The sequence below is a fragment of the Sphaeramia orbicularis genome, chromosome 3 (genome assembly GCF_902148855.1).
Source record: "Sphaeramia orbicularis chromosome 3, fSphaOr1.1, whole genome shotgun sequence".
Taxonomy (NCBI): domain Eukaryota; kingdom Metazoa; phylum Chordata; class Actinopteri; order Kurtiformes; family Apogonidae; genus Sphaeramia; species Sphaeramia orbicularis.
Window position 1 is genome coordinate 42,310,912 of NC_043959.1, and position 23,825 is coordinate 42,334,736.

At 38.9% G+C, this 23,825-nt stretch overlaps 1 protein-coding gene across 1 annotated transcript in view; it reads left to right on the forward strand.

Moving 5' to 3' along the window:
- ush2a (Usher syndrome 2A (autosomal recessive, mild)) overlaps nt 1-23,825 on the forward strand; it is a 229,409-nt gene that overhangs the window by 164,249 nt on the left and 41,335 nt on the right. Inside the window, 11 exon segments of the mRNA XM_030161277.1 lie at nt 79-280; nt 283-417; nt 4,551-4,748; nt 5,149-5,220; nt 5,223-5,302; nt 13,363-13,390; nt 13,393-13,467; nt 13,470-13,519; nt 13,521-13,560; nt 20,745-20,852; nt 21,991-22,174. Of these exon segments, the coding sequence (XP_030017137.1) occupies nt 79-280; nt 283-417; nt 4,551-4,748; nt 5,149-5,220; nt 5,223-5,302; nt 13,363-13,390; nt 13,393-13,467; nt 13,470-13,519; nt 13,521-13,560; nt 20,745-20,852; nt 21,991-22,174 (1,172 nt within the window).

The window sequence follows — 23,825 nt, forward strand, 5'->3', positions numbered from 1 at the left end:
GCTTTGCTACGACACCACTTTACCTGCTCGTCTTTTCTTTTCTTTTCCATTTTCACCTCGTTTTTCTTCTTCTTCCAGCCTCAGTGTTTGCAGGGCTCTGTGTGTCCTGTAGCTGCAGCCTCTACATCTTACTGTGGCTCCTGTGATCTCGATCCATCTGTGACGGCCTGCACATGGGTTCTGTCTGCACTCACACTCTCATACACACCCTCCACGACATATTCACCTTCCATTAACACCACACACGAAACTTTCCCAGCAGGCAAATATATACTTACAAATAAAGTTCTAACACATACAAAGTAGCAGACATATACAGAAACTCACATTCCATGGACCTGCAGTTTGAGGGAAGCCTGTGTCCATCTCATGAAGAGGTCGTGTACAGCGGAGATGCCATCACCTTCACCTATACAGGTAAAGTGTGATCTTGTGTTTGTCACAGAGTGTCTGGCAACTGAATATATTTTTCTTCACTGGACTCTTGAGGTGTAGAATGTAAATGTGACGTTTCTAAAACACTTCTGTAATAAATCTAAAGTCACTGTGTTGACAATTTGCTCCATGAAAGCTAATAACAACATTTGGTGTCTGAGTCAGCTGTTAAACTGTTAAGCCCACCTTTGTCACAATTTAGAGAAGTTACTATATCATTGCATTCATTCATTTCAGTTTATGGGGTTGGAGTTGCATTAAAATAAGCAATGGCTACTGCCACAGTACTGTGGCACGAAATATAATTTTGTCTATTGCCACAGAGCCAATCAAATGTTAGCATTTGGTACTAGAGCCAATCGGGATACTGTTACATGAACTCACTGACCTCTTGTTACCACAGTACTGTGGTGATATGTGGCATACACTTCAGTGCATTCTTTTGTGCATTTTGCTACACATTACTGTGGCAATTGATGGAAGAAACAACAAATAACGATAGTATATAGTATAGAATAGGAATTATTGTCCAAAAGGCTCTATATATTGTTGTTTTATAATGTTCTTTGCTCTGTGCGAGGCTGGAGAAGGTGGGTGGAGCTACATGTGAGATGCGGCAGTGTGCCGTGTTACTTCTTAGTTCTGTGTCATTTCAGTGTATTGAGTGCTGTGCTCCAAATTCTGCACTCTGAACGTTATCCCAGTGGCTGATTTATATCAGTGTCAGATTTACCTACTGGCGCCTTGCCCCCCCTTTTGAAAATCTGCAGGAAAAAAATGCTGTTTTGACCGGGAGTCAAACCTGAGTCTTCCACATTGCATTCCAAAGCGTTACCTACTGAACTGAATGTCCGCTGTCATTAGGCCTGACCTATTTGCTATCTGATTGCCTAGGTACTTTTTGGGATATGATGTTTCAGGATGTGACAAGTTACAAATCAACACATGATATAACGAGGGTGCTGATTGGCTCTATGGTAATAGACAAACCGATATTTCATGCCACAGTACTGTGTCAATAGCCACTTCATTAAAATAAACCCTATATAGCAAACAAATCTACACTGTAACTGTGTGTCTGTTGTTCAGTCAGTTCCCATTACATTTAAAATGCAATGACTGATTAAATCTCACAAAATTTGGAACAAACGTTGTATTAGGCACAGGACTGTACTGAACTCATTCTGGTGCCCAGAGGTCAAAGTCAGTATAACCTCATGTATGTCCATTCTTTTGAGCATGATATTCCAGGAATACCTTGAAGGAATTTCTTCAAGTTTGGTTCAGACATCTATTTGTAAGAATGATCTGAAGATATTTTGGTGGCAAAAATGTCAAACTCATTTTCATGTCTGTCCTTTCGTAAGATATCTCAGGAACTTGAGGTATTTTTTTCCCTTATTTGACAAAAACAGTCATCTTGGATGGACATGATTAGTTTTTGGTGAGCAACGGTCAAGGTCATTCTACTTGCTAGAAATAGAGAGAAGTCCTACTGATGAGATTATAGTGCAAGGATAGTGGATGTTTCTGGTAAATTATTCGTTTTCCCATCTCTTCTACATTTATCATTGACGTAGATGGAGGCCCTTGTCTTGGACATGCAAGTTCAGCCGCATTATCTAGCTCAATATTATATAATAGGCATCAAGTGCATGTTGAATAGAAATGACTTAATGTGACTCCACTGGCACATAAGCAGCTTAATTAGTCTGACTCACGGGAAGTAATGTGTTGGAACAGCCTGCTATTGGCTAACTATGTCAGCATTCTCCTGATGTAGTTAGGTGTGTTTTTCAAAGTTCCTAACCTCTAAATTAGGCAGTTCAGGCCACATCCTGAACTGATATGTCATCCTTAGCATGGGAGGGGTCCAGATGCAGCCTCACAGTCTCCAAAACCCTACATGGCACACCCCTTCAGTACAGGATACACCAACCCTCTTTTTCTTACTCCAAATTTACAGTTAACTATTTCAAAGGTTTATCGTGTCATATACATATCCTGAAGTTACAATGACTGCAGCAAGACACTCTTGCAGTTGTTATTGGTTTAAAGAAGTACTAACAAACCAGTGAACCGGCAAGTTCAGTCTTCTATGAAGCCGGTTTGATAAAAGTGCACATATGTTGTGAGAAGTGATTTGGATGATGATCTTGACTCTGGCATCATCGTGCTCCACCATGTTGGCTGTCTAATATATTGACTTCTCTCCCTCTGACCGGTGGTTTTGCTGGAAATTAGGACTCTCCCTTCCGTCCTGTGAGCCACTGTGAAGAATCACTAATACAGAATATAACCATCTGTGAAACACCACACCGCTCGTAGAAATTGCTAACCTGCAGAAACCAATGCTGCATATACTCTCAGTGTGACAGCTTCTGCAATCAACGGGCTTCAGAGACAGATGCCCTTCCACACACTCACGCACACAAACCAAGACAGCTGTTGCAGTGTACCTTAATAGCTGTAACGTGGTAACTCTCTCTATGCTGCACACTGGTGTGTCATTAAAACTTAGAGATGGGCGTTTAAATGCCATTTCAACATTCTTTACTATTTATCAGCCCAAAGGGAGCATGAATACCTGTACGTGTGGGCGTTTGTGGCTGTGTGTGTGTCAGGATTTCCAGTCTGTCCACATGTTATTTATCTGGGTTGTTACATCTGTTTAGTCAGGAACAATTGTGGTTGTAGGTGTTATTTCTTGTGTATGTGCAGTATCACATGTTACTGTGTGATAGTTCCTAATAGTTACTATTTAAGTGTGTCTGTGCATGGAAAGCAATTCTGTTTGGGGGATTTTCTATTACTTGATGTCCGTGTGTGTGTGTGTTTAGCATGGGGTGGTTAGGATAAGAGTTTCTAGGCGATGCTGTGACACCATCTGGGCAGAGGAACATAAAGCTGTCGCCACCCACCATACACCAGATGTTTCTCATGCACACACATGCATACACATTCACACACAAGGAGTATCATGCAATACTTCTCTGGGAAAAAGCTATGGTAGATTACAAAGATCCATGTGTGCAATAAGTGCAGTAAATATACATTGCTTAGAGCCATTCTTAATTTATACTTATTGGAGTTAGTTGTTAATCAAACCAAGATGTGTAGTGTTAAGACATGAACACCTATCAAATGTTTCATTTACTGCTTGCTGCATGCTGTGTGTTTTGCTGCCGCAGTTATCACAATAGTAGAGACAAGAGTCCCAAAATGGTGGTTAAAACATGGTTTCATTTACAGCACCAGTCCCTCAGCACTCTTAAAAGTAATGCGTGTGTGTGCGTGCGTGCATGCGTGTGTGTGTGTGTGTGTGCATGTGCGTGCGTGCAATTGTGTGCCGGTTCATCTGTATGTGTAAGCGCTCCTGTGCCCACCAGAATGACTGTAACAACTTAAAGCTTCAGTCATTGGCTTAAGTTTACAACTATGCACCAGTGCATATACTATTAGTTGTATGTTTAAATTATGTCTGCTTTCATTGGCAGTACAAATCCCAGTATGCACATTTCTCAAAGATGGAACTATTGCTGCTAAGTCATTATGGATAAACACTTATGCTACCATATGTTTTTTCACCATTTAGACACAAATCTATCAGAATTATGCTGCCAAATACCATCTGTTTTAATACATAATATGACACTAAAAATGTATCCAAATAAGTTTTTTCTACTGTGTAAATACCGCTAAGGGATTGCTTAACTTAAATGGAACATTTATCCTTACTATGCTAAAGCTGTGTCATATATTTAATTTTGTACCTCCATATTTTTTCAGAAACAAATGTCAGGTGATGAAGCATCACAATGTGTGTTATTAGTTTGAAAATGTAATATTTGGTTGGTATTATTTTTAGTTCACAATAAATGTTAGATAATGTCAGATAAAACTCTTATACAAGTTTCCAAACTGACTGATTATATACCACTATTGCAGCCACTGCTATATGTGCATTTACTGTATAAATTCACATGCATTTCTTGGTAAGTGTGGTGATGTATGCCTTATTTATTGGCACACATATTTATAAATGAGCTGACCATTTTTCTTAGCCCCTCTCTTTCTTCTTTTTCTTCTTATTGTACTTCCATTCTCTGTAAAAGACTCTGACCTGGAGCCCTTCACCACTTATGAGTACAGAGTGAGGGGCTGGAACAGCTTTGGGCGAGGCTCCAGCGATGTTACAACAGTGACCCACCCATGAAGATAACCATGGGGAGTGGCACCGCCCCGGTGGAGTCGTATAGGTGAAAGGGATGACATCATCCAGTTGCAGTGGCAAGCACCTGCAAGGCCGAATGGTGTGTACCTCTACTCTCTGTTATTACCTCCACCACGAGGTATTGTGATCACTTGGCTTGTGTTTGTGTGTTGTTTGTTTGTTTGTTTTTGTTGTTTGTTTGTTGGTTTGTTAACAAGATAACTCAAAAGTTATGGACAGATTTCAGGAAATGTTGATACTGGCACAAGACAAATGATTAGATTTTGGTGGTGATGGGGGGGTAGATCTGTCTTGTCAGAGGTCTGCACTCTCGAGTGCTTTTCTGGTTGTTTAATGTTTTACTTTAACAATGCGTCATTGTGGAAGAAATGATCTAACAATAGAGGGGTTCTCTGATTAGTTATATTTCATAAAAGCAAAATGTTTAGTCTATAAACATGAAGAAATCATCTTCAAAATTACCTGTTTCATTTTAACAGGGGACATCACTCACTATATTATATTGCGGGATGGACAGGAGCGCTACCGTGGTGATGAAACCACTTTCACTGACCTGGTGGAATCAGGCCTTTTCAAGAATACAGCTACCAGCTACGGAGCTGTAATCAAGCCGGGTGCACTGACAGTGAACAGGTAGGGCTTTATGTGGTGTTTGAATTGAGTGATATTTCATTAGAATGTTTATACTGTACTTGAACATCAGTTCACAAGCTTGCCTGCTACAATACTTACCTCAAAGTCTTCAGCATATTCCAATTTCAGAACATGAGATGTGAGGCACATTTACATGTGGTGAGTTGCATCCTGATAAAAATAAATAAATGCAACTGCACAACAGCTGCTAAAGAGACAAGTGAGATTAAGCTGCAGTGTTTTTTTTTTTGTTTAGTCAAAAATAATTCTGCAGTTAGTTTTCAGCACATTGAAATTCAAGTGGTCTGAGAGGACACGAGATGTCTGCAGTTACTCCTTCCTATATTTTCAGGCTGCAAAAACTCTACCTCATGATGCAGACTTTAGTGCATCACAAGAGTCTTCCAGGCCACGGTGTTGTCTGATGTTGACTGTGACATTTCAAAACGCTGGTGTCCAGGGGAAATTATACTCAAATGTCACATTTTACATCATGTACACTGTTACCACTAGCCACAATTAAGGTTTCTCTGATCTGTCTTCATTTTGACCCTGTTTCTTCTTAGCTTGAGAGGGTCACACATTCAGATTTCTGCCTTTTAGCTCATGGCATTGTGGTGATGTTGACTGTAATATTATGGAACCCTATTTGGGTGATTTAGGCTTATTTGGGAAACTCTTTGCCAACACGTAGTTATACAGTAGGGCTTCCAAAAAGTTCATGGAAAAAGGTCAATTCGAAAAAAATAGTTTAAGTTAAGATGTTTATTTTCAGCATATGCTCCAGCTAGGTCAAATAACTTCGGCATGTGTTGATACCAGCCGTTAAGTCCATTTATTGTAAAACTGAGGGCCATGCGATTTAACCCATGTCAAAGCTATGTTCCTTTTCCACAAATTTTTTGAAGCCCCCTTGTACACAAGACACACCGACTTTACTCTTTGGTGGGACGTTGACAGCTTTCACCAATTCAAGCTTGATCACCTTCATTTGATACTGCATTATCTCTAGATGGAGTGGATCACAAAGTTCAAATTTCATTTGTCTAACTCATTTTATTGCAGATATTTTGACCATGACATTTACGGAACTCTGGCAGTGGAAAGTTATTCCAAAATATCAAACTTTACGCTTTGTGATTTGCTACAGGTTGACCAAAAGTAAAGCTTCTCTTACTGCCTTCATGTTAACAATATTAGGTTGAGTGGGTCACACAGTTCAAATTTCAACCCTCTAGACCTGGTATTGTAGAGATTGACTAGCATATTTGGAACCCCTACCCTTTCCAATGTAAAGCAATACCTAAATGTCAACTTTATTACTTTTTGCATAATGCAACTTTTCCACAAAACGTGTCTTACCTTCATTTTGATTGTCATTCATCCATTATTTGAGAGGGTCTGAAAAGTATGATATCAGCCTTAGGCCATAGCTTTGCAGAGATGCTCTTATGTGACATTTGGGAACCCTGGAACAATATGCCAAAACCAATTTTACATTTACACTGTTACCACTGATTATAAGTAAAGTTTCTCTACTCACCTTCATAGTTAAACTATCTGATTCTAAGGATGAGAGGGTCACACAGTTCAAATTTCAGCCGTCTTGCCGATAGCTCTGTGGAGATACTGACCTTGACATTTGGGAACCTCTACATTCAATACAAAGTCATACCCAGTGGTGATATTTTACAGTTTGTGCAGCAAAGAGACTGGCCACAATCCATTTTGACACTATTTAATCTTAGGTTGAGTCAGTCACACTACCATTTCAGCCTTGTAGCCCATAGCATTATAGAGACATGGATCATTCAAGATTTTTTCCTTTATTCTACTTACAGTTCATGCCTAGGTCACAAATGCCCTTACAAACAGCTATGAACACTGTGCGAACAATTTATGTACTATTTCGTACAACCTTCTCAAGGCAGCCTTGAGTGGAGAGAATGGAGAGTTTGTAGACTGTTCCTAAGTTTGTAGCCAGATGAATGATCTTGTGCAAGATTTTCTACGAATGCACCGCAAAATCCCCTGAAAGGGGATTCGTAGGGCACCCTGATGAATGCCTTAGGAACAACCTAAGAACAACGCACAATGTTTGTGGATTATTTCTGATCAGGAGGTCATTCCAGAACCCCATGTTCCTATGGTGGTTGCAAGTATATCACAAGTAGATTGTAAGAAGACATTACGTTCTCTTTAGGGGCCCCTTACAGTGTTCACATGAACGGACGTACAGATAGATTTCACATGACGTTCTTAAGGCGTACGTAAGGTGTCGTATACAAATCATCATTCTAGAAATTTCTATGGTCAAAAAACATTCTTTGTTTTACTCTTATACTTTCTAATTCAAATTTCTTCATTTGATGTCCTATTATGACTCCCAATTTGTATTATGTTTAACAGTACAGGTCAGTGTTTCCCCACATATTCTCTACAGGAGTGTGTAATTCAGCACCATGGACAGCGCATGATCCCAAACACATAACACACATGCAGGTCATCTTTCAATCATTTGATTTGACGTCACATTACTTCATATATCAGTGTTCCGCAAACTTCTACCTTTTTACTTTATTCTGTTACCTACGGAAAAATAACAAGAGGGTTCTGCTGCTGCCGGACCAAAACAACGGCCAAAACTGCTTGATCTTCCTCTTCTTTGTCTTGCAGCAGTAGCTGTAGAAGTTTCAGTCTTGTGGGCATTATTGCCATCTTGAATGCAATGATCATGACAGGATTTTTAAGAGAGTACACGATCACCGTTTATATACCGATCTAAATATTCAGAAAAGGCGAAAGATCTTCCTACCAATGACTTGAGAGTGCTGTGAGTTGCATATAGGGGTGCCATACGGCCACCTTAGGACAAAAAAATTCATGAAGTGGCCATAGGGATGATGTAGGAAGGTCTCAAGGCACCCTTATAAAGAACCATTAGCTAACAATGAAAATAAGCTCCTCAGCAAGATCTAAAACATTGAAAAATACTGAACTTCCCTTTATTCTGTTAGGTTGTCTTTTGTGAGATTGTCCATACTAGTTACCTGACACTTTCTTATTGTCAAGGTTGCACAAAAACTACCTTAAGTATTTCAAAGTATCAAGTCATTGCATTTGAAATTATAGGGGAATTTCAGCATTATTAGTTGATTGTTACTTGCTATTTCTGCACTACTACTGTGTTGTTACTGAGCTGCCAAGTGCCACCTACAAGAAGAATAATTCCAAGTAACTACGATTTTACAGCACTACAGATGTTGTACCACATTATAACTATTGTAACGTAAATATGTCCAAGTGCTACAAAACAAACATCTTTTGGTCAAAGGCCACATTTTGTTTTCTTGCATTGAAGATCAAGTGAAAGGGGCATGACAGTTCCGAAAACAGTTGACATAGACAGATAAGAGCTAATCAGCCAATAAATGCCTAAGGGAGGATAAATACAGTACACTGACGTACCTACCATCTGACCTACCTTTTCAACAAGCCTATAATCTCAGCAGCAGAATGCCTCTGACGTGTATTATTGAGGTTGCTTTGAGCAAACAGAAAGTAAGATATTGCTGATTCCACCTCAGGTTGGAACAGCAGTGTAATTCCTGTTGATTCTCACGCTGGTATCTATTTTTGTCTTCCATTCAGAGCTCTTACTTTTTCTGTTTCACACACACACCCACATGTATGCAACACACACATTTTCCAAATCTGCTGTAGCACTTTAGCAGTCACTTCATCAAGCTATTATTCCTCTGTATAATTATCTAATGGCCTCTCAGAATCACTAAAGTGCTACTTCACTGTTCATTCCTTTAATTTAGCTTAAATTGTAAAAGAAAAGGGAGGTATGTAAAGAAAAAAAAATGCATTGTTCAGTTTATACATGTACACAAACACAAATTGGTTGTTTACTGTGTGATTTTTATGTCTGTCTGGATGAGAAAGTATATATTTGGTGTAGTCTAGTCTCCGGTGCCATTCTTAAAAGCCTGATAGATACTGTTTACATTGTACTTGAAATGCTTGGTTGCCATGCAAGCTGTATTAACTCAAATTCATTGCCTGACCTTTCTAAATTAGATAAATTATAGTATATATGTCTCCATGCTTTGTGAACTCTGTACTGTTCCCATGTCAGAACAAGTTGTTATTTAGCCTTGTTTCCACCCCCAACCCCCAGATTTGCTGAGCCTACCTGATGTTTGTGATAGCGACCATCATAGCTTCACACAGAACTCCCTCTGCTATTCCCTGGCTGTAGCCTAGCTGATATCACCACAACAATAATTCTCCAGCTTAGAGGTGATGAAAGCTCCCGTTGAAAACTGTCTTTCTGGCTTTTTTAAAAAGGTAATTTAACATTTCATTATTGTGATGAGCACATTCTTACGTAAGGATGAAGTCACAGGGATGGGTGATGGATGAAAGAGGGGAGATGGAGGTACATTTTTTTTTTTAAATTGTTGGTAAATGGATGATGGAAGGATTACATTGGGGAGCAAATATGACATCAGTGAGAGATAAATGGAAAAAAATGGGTAAATCATGGGTGAGAAGAAAACAAAACCAATGTCATAATGTTCTTTAGCAAGTTTCGTGATCATTTATGTTGTAATCAGTAGGAGAGTTGAGTTTACATTATACTCCACATACTCCGCAAAGACTTACACACTAGAACTCAGTCTATTTTTTCCATGTTCTCCTTCTGTTGTACTTCCTGTTTCACACAGCTTACATACCTGTGTACCCTGCTGAGTGTAGAAAAGGAGTGAGTTGAATTAGTTTGTACACCACTGAAAATTGGCCAAACAGTCCAATTATGGGATAACTTGGGCTAACCTAATACACACTCCAATTACCTGGCATCAGCCCCCTACATACACACACCATACAGGTACCAACAGACAAACACACACACACAAACACACACCTGCTGTGACAACAGAAGGTACTGATCTAATACGGTTGGTCACTTAGAGAAGAAGAAGAGCGATTGGTCCACCTCTGTCTTTGAACGGTTTGTCCTGTCTCTCTCTGCTGTTTGTATCCGGTCATTCTGTTGGTCTTAACTCCACATGCTCCAGTTTCTCCCTTCTCATCTCCCTCTGTCGTTCTCCTCTCATCCTCCCTGCTTCCCACTGGCCAAACAGCAGTTTCTCTCCTGTCATCTGCTGCCCTGCTCTCTTTCTCACTCGTCTCTCACAGTTCTATTTTCCTCTGTCCCTGCCAGGTTTCATTTCTTCATTGACAGAATGATAGTGGATATCCCAGTATGGCATACTTTGATGTTAGTAGTAGCGTTTGATCCATACTGGATTCTAAAAGACTGCTATTATAATGATACTTTGGATCAGGAAATAGTAAATAGGCTGGCATCACCCCCACTCGTCATAAATGATGAATATATTGACTTATAAATAAACGTCTAAGTCAAAAAATAAATAAATACCTACTTAGATAAATAAATATAGAGCAACTTTGAGCTATTTTCCCTGAAAAGTCCAGTGGAGAGGCTTGATACAAGTTGTCAATCAATGTTAGAACCACATTTTACCAATACCACCATCAAGAATTATTCAGTATATACGTATAAATAATTTTGTTAACAGCTTAACGTTGAGGAATACATATTTGTATTTGTCAGAGAACTTGTATATTCTATGAAATAGACTGAAGATTAAGCCTTAACTGTATTATCAATTTTTCAAGTTTATACCATTCAGGCTAAACATACATACGTTCTGCAGACATGTGGTTATGTTGTTTTTATTATCTCTTAATTATTCCAAATCCTGACAGATACCAAAGTTGACAGCACGCAGAAGCACTCACTGATTTATTCTACTCTTCCCCTGCATCTTTCATCTCCTTTCTTTTTTCCAGTTCTCTTTGCTCATTCCTTGCTTTGTGTGTTTACGTGTCTATATGTGTGTGCCTATGTGTGTGCACATGTGCGTGTGTGTCTTCTTAGTTGTAGTAGCAGTGTTCTAATTGCATAGCACTGTGTGGGACAGGTGGGGGAAGTGCTAGTGACAGTCTATTAAGGCAGGATATCCCTGTTGCCATTAGCAGCAGATTGCTCTGTGATTCTGTGGTCTCCACATTCACCCAGCGTTCACAGGCACCCACAGATACTATGCTAGGAATTTACAATAAGATGGTCACTGGCAACACTGTACTAGTACTAATTTTTTGCCTAAGAAAAGTCCTTTTTTATTGTTTTTTAACCAATGGTAGTTAGTACTTAAATTCATAATTGCAGTTCTAATGGCAAATTACTTTGCTGTTTCATCTTTGTCAGGCAAAATGTAAAGTAGAAGTTGGTCAGTTATAGTTTGATGTCTGGTGGCTGCATTTAAGCTACTAAAGTGGAGAAAAAATTTGTAGACTCTTTGCCTTCAGTATTCTCACAAAACTGCAAAACTTGCAATAAATATCAGTATTCAATGAGTCAATTTTAACTTTAACCCAGCATTTACTCATTATGCACACATTTAATGTATTACCATCTTCCGTTCTGGAAAATGAATAAACAAAACTAGAATATCCTCCCAACAGTCTTGTGACCAAGATACATCTGTGTCTGTCCATACTCATGTATGTAGAGAAGGCGTTGGAGGCATTTTATAAAGGGTTCTCTTTGCATTTTTCCCACATAGTTCTATAGACATTGATTGTATGATTTAAATTATCATTTCCAGTGCAAAACTTCCGGTCTTCACTTATAGACTGTTTGAGGAATATGGTGGTGAGTAATCGACAGGAAATCATGATATACATTTGTCACAGTGAAGTTGAGGTTGGTCATGTTAGTTATAAAATGTGCTGATTAGCGACCTTGACTTTTGATCTTTGATGATCCAATTTTAACTGTTTCATCTTTGACATATTGCGTCTAATGTGTATTGCATAACTTGACATATTTACAGCTGAGCTTCCCAGCTTTCACAGGATTGAGAAAGAAGTCAAAGAAGAAAAAAGTGAAGAACAGTATGAAATGCGGTCAAAAATTACCTCTCTTGCCAAATGTTGCATCGGAGGTGGCAGAAAAATATTGCTATGCCTAAAGGCCCCTCTTAAAAAATAAAACAAATGATGGCACACTAATGTAGCGTATAAAAAGTTTGTACAATATTGAAATATGAGTGAATACATGAGCGTACTATAATTGCCAAGGAGCATTAAATAAGTTACTTGACTGGGTTGCACATTTTATGGATGTGGCTTTACAGAAATAGGGTGATAGGCTACAGAGTTTTGCAACTGAAGAGGACTGTTGACTTACACTCAAAACTTTTTGTGTTGTTAGATAAAGAGGAGGAGGAGAGATATATATCAGGGTAGAGACTGCGATCTGGTAGGATCGGCGATTCTACCAGTTGAGACTCCGATCGTAGTCTCTACCGGTAGAAACTCCGATCAGAGTCTCTACTGGTAGAAACTCCGATCCTGCCAGTAGAAACTCCGATCGGGTTAGGGTTAGGGTTAGGGTCAGAGACTCTGATCGGAGTTTCTACTGGTAGAGACTACGATCGGAGTCTCTACTGGTAGAATCGCAGATCCTACCAGAGCGCAGTCTCTACCCTGACATATACATATACAGAAATATAGAAAGTACACTGAAACAAAATTTGACACAGCATTTTGCCAGTACAGATCCAAATAGCCTTTACACTTTATGTTAAGACTCTGCTTTCTACTGTTCTTCTGGGTTGGCCAAAGTTCCAGTGTTCTAACCCTGCCCATCCATTTGTATCATGAAGATATGATGCTTTTCAATTACATTTTTTTCTAAATGTCCACCCTCATAGATTAGCAAATGTCTTCCTCTGTATTCAACAAGGCATTTACAGCCTTAGACAAAGAAGCCTTGAATTTCAATGCAGTTTTTTACTAGGTTGTGATCATGGTAATTGCATCCATAAATGATGACTGCAGAAATCCATCTGTTTTATGTAGCTTTTATATTCTGGTAAATATCAGAAATATGTATATTTTAGTTTTTTGTGTGTTTCATTCTTGTTGTGTGTGTGTTTCTATTCACATGTGTTTAGGTGGTGGCAGTGACAGTCTTAGGGGTCCCAGAGGGGTACAATCTCCAGTGGTCACAGCCTTGAGTTCCTCCTCCCTCTATGTGAACTGGTCTGAACCGGCTCAACCAATGGAGTGTTGCAGCGTTACTACCTGAATCAGACCAATGTTGGAACCATATTTTACAGTCACTGATGAACCCAGAAATTATACTGTGACTGGTAGGACACTTTATTATCTGTTTCATTTTTACTTTTTCTCTAATTTAGCACCTTTTCTCTGACTACTCTCAATATCTTCCACTTTTTTTTGTTTTTTTTGCTTTCCTCTATTTTTTCCCTTTCTTCCCTCCTCCTGTTCCTCACCTCCATGCGGTTCTCTTTCTCCTCTTCAACTTTTTCTCTTCCTTTGTCATATATTATCTATGTACTATCAGACAGCCTTGTTATGACAGAGTTTACACTTCCTGCCTCAGCTGTTTTTAACTGGCGTAACACAGCCACATATAGCCACAATAAAGCAACAAAATAAAACAACCTGCAGTCAAGTAAACTTCAAACACAGTACAGAGCGGCATGGACAAGATCAGACTGACGAACACATGCAAGAAAGATCAAAAACTACACAAACAACACTAGAAAAGCAGTGTGAGACCCAGTGCCCTGACAAAATGCTCAAAAGTGCAGCTTGTTTGTACACAAACTTGTCTAGGTATTGTGGGTCCACACACAATCGTGACGGTGTCAAGACTGGGTGATTTGTGGGTCTTGTTTTATCTACCCTGAGGAGGAGCAGTGTTGTTGGCCTGCTGCCATCCCTCACAACACAACCTTACATATGCAGACACAACACTGCATGAAGCATTGTAAACAAACATAGTTGTCTGTAAAAACACAGAGCATATTAAAGAAACAAGAGATATACCAGTAGAATCTTGTCCAACACACATGCCTATTTCTGATAACAGTAGCAATAAACTAAGTTTACAAGATGTTTGTACAAGTGGAACTAATGAGACTGAAATTAAACAAACAATAACAAATTGAATTAAAAAAAAATTACAGTACCAGATTTATAACAACCAACAGCGTAGTGCGTATAGTATCAAAACATAAGAGAAGACAATTATAAAGCTTGTGAACTGTATGTTAATTGTTAACATGGAGACCTGGAATTGCACACAAGTTACACATATATACAGTAGATATAAATAAACTACTTCCATAAAGATGCTGAAAAGTTTTTAGTGAACCTGGATTTCCCAGTCAATCATTCCACTAACTTTTACATTTAAAAACAAACTTAAATCTCCTTTAGCTTTTTATTTATGGGAATCAAGTGATTCCATCTTCTAAAGCCGAAATTCAGTGGCATTTTCTCTTCACAGCCCTCCTCTCCCCTCTGCCTTGGACTCAGACCAGGCATCAGCTTTGCCAGTAGCCAATAGACTATTCCCATGGTGCCTGTGGTTGGCTTGTATGGTCAGGAGGTTGTGTGCACACAAGCATGTGTGTTTGTATGTTGTAGGCATGAGGAAAAGCAAACAATGCCAAATAGAGATGGTAATGTGCTGTAATACTGTACCAGCCCCATGTGCCAGTGTAAGCAACCAGCATGCGTGTGTAAAATTCCCCTGTCCCCCAGTGAGACCCTGGAAAACCCTGCATATTCAGCCAAAACCACTACTGGAGCGATCTCCCTCACCCTTTATCTGTGCTCTCCCCCCATCTATCTCATTTTGCCATGTACTGTCTTTGTGTATGACACATTAATGCATTAGGAATATGTTTCAGTGTTGTGTTTGGATGGGTCACAGTGTTTTGACAGCAGACAAACTGAAAACAATGTTAAAAAAAACAATGAAGGGTCAAAAACGGATCAGCTTTTTAGGACCAATACAGATGAATTCACATAGGCCACATGTTGCCAGATGTCGTGAAAATCTGCTCCAAAAATTAAATAAAAATTAAAAAAGTGTATGCATTTGCATTCACATTTCACATTAATTGTATGTAATGGTAATGTAAGTAAGTAAGTAAATTTTATTTATAGAGCACTTTTCACAGACAGAGTCACAAAGTGCTTTATCAAATTAAATCAAAATCAAATCAGATTTACAGAAATGTAACCTAATGTAACCTAAACACATCATCATTGTGTTTTAAATCCATCATTTAATGTTATATGCTATGATCCTATTGTATTTTTCTATTTACACACTAGACCTTCACATGTCACAAGTCCTCTACAGGTACAGATTCAGACCGCTGTCATATCTTGTCAACTTTGTCTAATGAGTGACTGCTGTTAATAATAAAGAAAACTAATAAATCACTTTGACCTACAGCAAGAAAAGCATTAAGATGTGAAACAAGGAGAGAAGCAGGGATCCCCTCCAATGGCAAAGTGAAATATATGAGCAGACAAAAAAATATACAACACTGAAGGAATAAAAGGATCACAAAAATGTCATATTTGAGAAGGGAGTGGAAGGAGAAAAGGAGGAAGGAGCAGGACAGATGAAAAGATGGATGGATTGATCTAAGTGTTTTCAATGAAATAAGTAACAGAAATAATTGCTGCGCTACTCCCTCATCCTTAATGTTTAATATGCCATTTTTCATCTTCTCTGCATCTCTCTGTCGGTTCTTACCGCTGTCGAGACAGACGCTCAAAGAGCAACACACTCACTCACTCAAACCACAGAAACTGGATGGGCTTTTTTTAGCTGCAAAAATGTCGATTATAGATTGAATCATTCTCACACTGTTGTAACTCATTTGATCCATGACGTGTCTGTGGGGTAAAAGATACTTCTTGATGGAGAAATTAGGTTTATTTTTTGTTAAAACTACTTCGATCTGCAAGGTGTAAAGTGACAGTTGAGGTCAATCACTGGGTAAAAGAGTGCCTTCCAGTAGTTATATTAAATACACAGTTTATATACAGTGCATGTATTTAACTGTTAAGATGAAGTTATATGTATTTCAGATAGGACAGACAGCACTAGATTTAGGATAGATCTAGGCCGTTGCTTTGCTTTAAGGGGTTATCATGGGAGTAACATACCGTGCTGTTACATATCTGTGTTTTATGACACTAAAAAAATACAAGGCAGGCAATGGTTTCCATGATAGCAGACTAAAAATATAAAACAAATGTCTGGTTTTCACTATTTACTGTTCATCAATGATTTGCCTTAGGAAAAGCAACAAATAGACTCTTATTAATCGCATTTTTAGCAGTTCTGAGAAGTGGCACTTCATAGAAAGAATTAAGCACTACTGTAGAGACACCCCATGTGAATCGATATTAAGTATTGCTATCATTAGCTCACAATGAATTATTGCCTGCAATTATATAGATTATGGCATTAATCATGTGTTTAATTGGTCTTTTGTAGGCTCATTATTAATTCAGAACAGCAGGGAATAGAGTATGTTCTTTTATTTATTAATGCGTTTCCTACGAAGTCCATGCTCTAAATGGTCCATGCTATAGGTAGGAAGCATGTAGACATGGGAAAAGGTGCAGGGCACAAAGACGACAACTTCTGTCATGTATCAGTTATGAAGTGTTCTTCAGTCAGAGCTGTCAGTGCTGCAGTGTTTCATGTAGTTATCAGCTTCTTCTGTAGGTCCAAAGTTTTTTGCTGAAGAAATTGCATTAGAGTTGTTACATTTTTTTAAGTTTTTCTCTCAGATTGTGTTATATTTCTGGAATTAAAGTTAAGTTAATATAATAGCACACAATTGATGTTAAGCCACGGATGTCTAAAGAGGTGTTAAATCTGTGCATCATCAGTATGTGTGTGTTTTTCTATCCACTGTTTGTCAAACGCATGCACTATAATTTATCGCAAGTATGGGTTTGCTTGCTGAGTTGATGTGTGTGTATGCATATGTGAGTCAGTGTGTGTGTGTGTGTGTGTGTGTGTGTGTGTGAGAACCTGATCTCATTGTTCCATCCCAGACGGTCTCTGCATTAGGGAGCCACAGACAGGAAGTCAAACTCTTAATTATTTAGGAGAGGTGTTATCAAAGCTCTCACTCTCTTTCTCTCTCTCACTCACTCTCTCTCTCTCACTCTCACTCTCTCTCTCTCTCTTTCTCTCTTCCTCTCTGTCTCTTTCTTTCATTTTCATACTTTATCTTGATACATCATCTATTTTTTCTTCTTATGCCAATAAATCAAATTTCTTATCTCCTGTTTTTTTTTTTTTTTTTTTTAGCATTACTTTTACTTTTAGTGTCCTTTACTTCACTGTTCTGCCGTTCTCTTCCCTTTATCTTTCTATTTCAGCCTCTTCCATGTCTTTCTCAGTTGTCCTAACGTTTCTCTCTCCTCCTATTCCACTGCCTGGCTTTCCCACCTTCTATCCATTTTCTTTCACTTCATCCTATCTCTGTCTCTGTCTCTGTCTCTCTCTCTCTCTCTCTCTTTTCTCTCTCTCTCTCTCTCCCTCTCTCCCTCTCTCTCTCTCTCCCTATGTGGTGTATCAGGTGACTGTCATGGTATTGTGGCCTACACCCATCATCCTATCATATTCTCTAATGCAAACAGGGAACGGCAACCTGTCAATAAAATGCCATTTTAAATCAGTTATTTTCCCACACACACACCATACACACACACGAAATTAAGGAAAAGAAACTCACTATTCACTCTTCAGTATTGGCTCTTCCTCACTTTCTCAATCTAACTCACTGTTTAACTTTTTTACCTTCATGTAAGCACCAACTCTTTACTCTGTCTTTCTGTGTCTCTTTCTCTTTACCACTATCCACTGCATCCACCTCTGTGAGGACAGTTTCAGCCTGGTCTCACTTTCTGTTAGAGAAACCCCGGCTTCACAACACCCTCCGCCTGCCTCTCTCGTCTTGGTGATCACTGTTAAAATGATTGAAGCTTCCTCTTTCTTACCTTAATCAAGCACCTAAACACACATGCATATGATGGTTATGTACATACAGGTATATACACTCTGTCTTGCTGCTGCGCACACACAAACTCACACTCACCGTAGTAGATTGTCTTATTTCTCCAACAGAGCAACACTGCCCTCTTCAGGCTGACCATTTCAGGTAAATTCAAACACACCAAGAAACATCAGCGCTGTTTCTTTGTGTGCGCGTACACGTGCACTTTGAGCGTATTCTGGTTTATGATCATGAGGCAGATAGAAAAACACTGGGTTGTTTATGGAGACTAAACACTGTTTGTAGTTTTAGTTTCTTAGTCTCTGCTCATTTTATTGAGGGTTTGTCTGATGAATGAACTTTTACAAGCATGTTCTCTGATCAATATGTTGATTCTTTTGTTTTTTACACACAATGTCATCCTTAAATTTAATTAGCTCTGCTACCATTGCCTCATATACTTGGATAAATCAGGTTTGTGTTAGAAATCTTGTCGGACATTCTTCTTGGCAGTTTTTAGCGCTGTTCTGACTCTCTGTCCCTCTTTACTAAAATGCAGTGAAGGGCTACTGCTTTATTCAGTGTTGCAACAAATGACATCACTTGCAGTGTATCATTTACTATGCTAGAGTGAACACATGCATATACACATGCTTAGTTGCACAGTTAAATGGTGTAACAGAGCCTTGCACTTCAACCCTAGTACTTCAGTATGGCTGGCAGATTTCCTTTATTTAACCCAAATACAGGGCAACATTGTGAGGCCATTCGCACACACACACATGCATGTACACACTTCCACACACATGTACACACATTGATCAGAGGTTGGGTTAAGCGTGGTGGGCTGCAAGGCATGTTAAGAAGGCTAAGCAGTAGAAAGAGACGCATGGAAGCCGTGGTGAAGCGCTCCTCTGTGCATTAGGGTGTGTGTGTGTGTGTGTGTGTGTGGGTGTGTGTGTGTGTGTGTGTGTGTGTGTGTGTGCGTTGGTGTGATGTTGCACATGTTCTCCGCCATATGTAGTTGACACTGGGTGGGAACCGACACACAGCTGAGAAACACAATAGGTTCTCCTTCTCTGTGTTTCACCTTCAAAATATATCGTTATTATTGTATTTTTGGTGAATATTTTATGGAAAAAAAATAATTTACAAAGATACTTATTTTTTGCAACTTTAGTTTTTTATTTATTTCGCTAATTCACGGCTGAAATACTTTTTCACAACTAACATTAAAGTCACCTCGACATCTGGTAAATATGATAATGAGCAAACTAAAGGAGAGATTTTAAATAGAAGAAATTGTACTAATAAAATGGAGAGCTGTGTTTATTTTGTCATTTTGCTATGCTGTATTATCTTTTTAGGTCAAAATTATATTGTAATTAAATATGATATAAGTAGGTATGGAAAAAATTAAAGGTGTAAGCATTATTAATGAACTGCCTAATTCTGAATATTAAAATGTATAAGCACATTTACCAGGGATTATTCATGTATAAAATATTTATTTTTTCACTTTAAACAGTGCAGATGTAATGCAGAAATACAGCATAAAACACATTATGCAGTGCCAAAGCCTGTTGTTGCTGTCATTTGATATAAAGCCATTTTAGGTTTTTCATTTTCCCCTGGATGTGATTTGTAAGCTGTTGTATGCTGTCAGATAAGTGAATGACCATTAAATATCCAGTCATCCCCCGTGACAACATTAAACATTTGCATCCATCTTTCATCGTGATCTACTCACTTTACATCCAGACGGAGACAGGAAATAAAGAAAAAAGATTTAAGATAACCAGATAGTTGATAGTCAAACTTTAGGATAAGTCCCTTTAGTTATTTGTAATATTTTTAGTAACTTCCAGTGGTTATATCTCACCACAAAAATGATTTCCTGTGGTTGCAGTTAAAGAGCCACTCAGTCGCTATGAGATTTCTTTTAAACTGTATAGCAGGTGCCTATAAATAAATCATGTCTGGACGCTGTAGCCTAAACGCATACCGAGGTATCATAATTATCATAGATCAAAAGCTGATGACATTACAGCGTTGGACCGGTCCTATCCCATGTCAGTTCCGCGGCTGCCCATCTTTACGTTGTTTCATTATTGAGTTATGGCATGCATAATTTAACACCGACAGATATGGATCCATCCGTTGAGAGAGTGTGGAAAGAACAGAGGGAGGGAGAGTGAAACAGAGAGAGAGTGAGAGGAAAAACAGACTGGTGATACCGACTGGGCAAAAGGACGTCTTACTTTGTCTTTTACTTTTTACCTGTTTTTCTGTTATGCTTTTATCTGTATCACTCTGTTTGCTCTTGTAAAATTTCAATAATAAAGGTGGAAAAAAACAAAACAATCGGGCTTAATGATGTGTAGAATTTTGCATCTTTCTGTATACGTTTGCTTAATCTTTTGCACTGTTCTTGCATGTATGTAGTTATTTTGTTGTATATGTGTGTGTGTTTCTATGTGCTACAGGTCTGCAGCCGTACACTGACTACAGTTTCGTGTTGGTGGCCTGTACAGCCGTGGGATGTGGATCCAGTTCTCCTTCAACAGGACGCACCCTGCAAGCTGCCCCTGCTGGTGCAAACACACACTGTTTTTCTAATTTAAACAATGTACTGTTTCTCAGAATTAATGTTAACCACACGCTCACAATGTGTGCTGTTGAATTTGTTTTAGTGTAATATACAGTATGTAATCTGTAATTCGTAAATTCAGTTTATTATTACATCAACTCAGTTTAATTGATTAGCTGGCCCAAAACAGTCAAACTAATTTTACCTATTAAAATTTTTCAGTGATACATGAATTTACAGATTAAATTACACGTTTTTTTGCTGTTCGTCCTTTTCTCTGTCTTCTTCCTCTGATATCTTCATTTAGATTTTTTTTTCCCTTCTCTTTTTGCTTTTTAGTCCCACCGCTCCCCTGTTTTGAATCCCCCCTACACCCCCACCCTTGTCCTTCTTTGGTCTTATTATACAGCATCTCTTTACCCTTCACCTTTCTCTTTCTCCTCTTCCTCACTGATGGCTACACTGCTACAAAGCCACAAATTACTCAAATGGATTCATGGATTTTTATTTATCAAAAAAACTTCAATTAGAATAATTTCCTCAATCCGCTATGTGTCTCTCTGCTCCTCTCTGTCTTTACTTTTTCCCTATACATGAGTTTATTTTCTATTTTATGAATGGCTCTTTTCCCATGTTTTATTTCCTATTTATCTGTACATGTTAGTTTTCATTTAAAAATCTCATTAATTCCCTATTTCTGCCTTTAACCATTTTCCTTGTATATCAATGAAAATATGTCATTCAAATACATTAAACATGTCTTCTACATTTTATATTAGTAACAAATTTAGTTTCACACAAATTTCAGTGACTCTTTATGTCCCTTTTTCTTTTAATTCAGAACTTAAATAATAATTCTACTTTCCCTAGCAAATCCTGTCTTGATCTTTTGGTTTCAATTTAATACAAATATTTATGTAAAATATATGTCACAAGATAAACATCAGCCTGAAAGTGAGCATTTCCACACTTTTCTACAGGTACTTTTTTTCTGCTGAAATGAGCAGCCGTAGAACTTTAATAATAAATAAATGGATCTGCAGTTAATCTACCAATACTATAATAGTTTTATATCATATACTGAATGATGTGGAATTTGTTCAAAGTCTTGTTCTCATTCTTTCCTTTCCTTGCTCCTCCAGGAGTGTGGTCCAGGCCCAGACACCTGATAATAAACACATCAGCTGTAGAGCTGTACTGGGATCAGCCATCCCAGCCTAATGGACACATCTCCCAATACAGACTGAACAGAGACGGTCACACCATTTTTACCGGAGGCCACCGTGACCAGAATTTTACTGACACTGGACTCCTGCCAAACCACAGGTAGAGCACATGCACTTACACAAACACACATGCACACATTTACACACACACACACACACACACGCACACACATGCACACACATACACACATACTCTCACAAGTGCAAGCAAGTGCACAGAGATGGAAGTCACACATGTATAAACACACTTCACTTGTAGCTTCATAATTAATCATCCCTTTAATTCCTAGTTTTTTCCATTTGAGTGTATGCATGTGTGCTCACATCGGGGTCACCCTGTTTTAAAAGCTCTCCTATCATCCCATCCATGTCTCTCTCTCAGGACGGTACTCTGTATATGTCTGTTTGTACCATTTAATGAGCAAATATTTGGCATGCCAATGACAGACACAAACATTACCCCACACACATTAAAATCACGAATCAGATCTGGCTTTTGCTTACAGACCGCAGTGGAGCGTAGATTTTATTTATCTGTTTATTTTCATTTAACCTTTATTAATCCGTGTTTTTTTTTTTTTTTTTGCCGAGATGGATCTTCTGTTTTAATTATGGGAGTGTAAAATGATATCCTCTCTCCTCCCCCTTCTCTATGCCCTGTCTCCTTCTCTCGCTCTTCACTCTTTTCTCTCTCGAGACAATTTCTCTTTACTACAAATAGAATTCTTGGGATAACACCCTGCAGTACTCCCATCTCCTCTGTGTGTGTGTGAAAGGGGAAGAGAAAGGAAGGCAGACGAGAGGACTGTATGTGTGTGACGTTTAATTTTCCCTAATTCCAGATAGTCCGCCAGAAGGCAATCCCGTCCCGACCCTTTGCTTCTCATTGCGTGTCTTGCTTCCTATTCACTTCCCCTCTCCTTTCTCCCTTCGTCCCCTCCCATCCTTTCGCTCTTACCTCATTCCCTTCCTCCTTCCCCTTCTTTTCCCAATTTAGCCCTGCGCCAAGAATTACACCGGGAGCACCGGCCCCATTATCCGGGCCGACTTGTGTGTGTTTTTGCCTGCGTGTGAGAGTGTGTACCCGCACATGACTTTCTGTGTGTGCACGTGTCTGTGCGTGAGACTGCTCAAAGTGGCCATTGATTATTTATGACAATGTTGATTAGCTGTCACTTTGCTTCGGCAGCCCAGGAAGTGTCTAAGATGACGAGAGAATTAACCTATTCCCTCTGGCTGGCCCCGCAGGACACACACACATGCACAACCACACATGCACACACATTCACATGCACAACTAAACAGATGCAAATGCCCCACTCACAGTTTACCTACCACACACACATACCATTTTACTTTTGATATCCCAAGGCGGTGTTTACATTTAAGTAAATATCTTCCAGTGATGAAGTGTATAAATTCATTCTCCCTCTGAAACCTTATGCCATGATAAAATTCTCCCACTCAATCACACCCAGTCTCTGCCTCGCTCTCTTCCCCTCTTGATTTCTGTCTCTGCCCCTCTCTTTCTGCCTCTTCTTGACACTGTTGCTGTATATGAGGTGTATTTATTTGTGTGTCTGAAAGTAACAGACGAGTACTTTAAATACCTTTTTGGACTGCGTTCTAACCCACTGCAGATGTGCTAATGGCCTCCTGTTTAAAACTCTCAGCGAAGGAACAATAATCCAACACCAGCGCCTATTAATACATGTGTGCCTGAGTTTATAGCGAATTAAAGGCTTTTAATG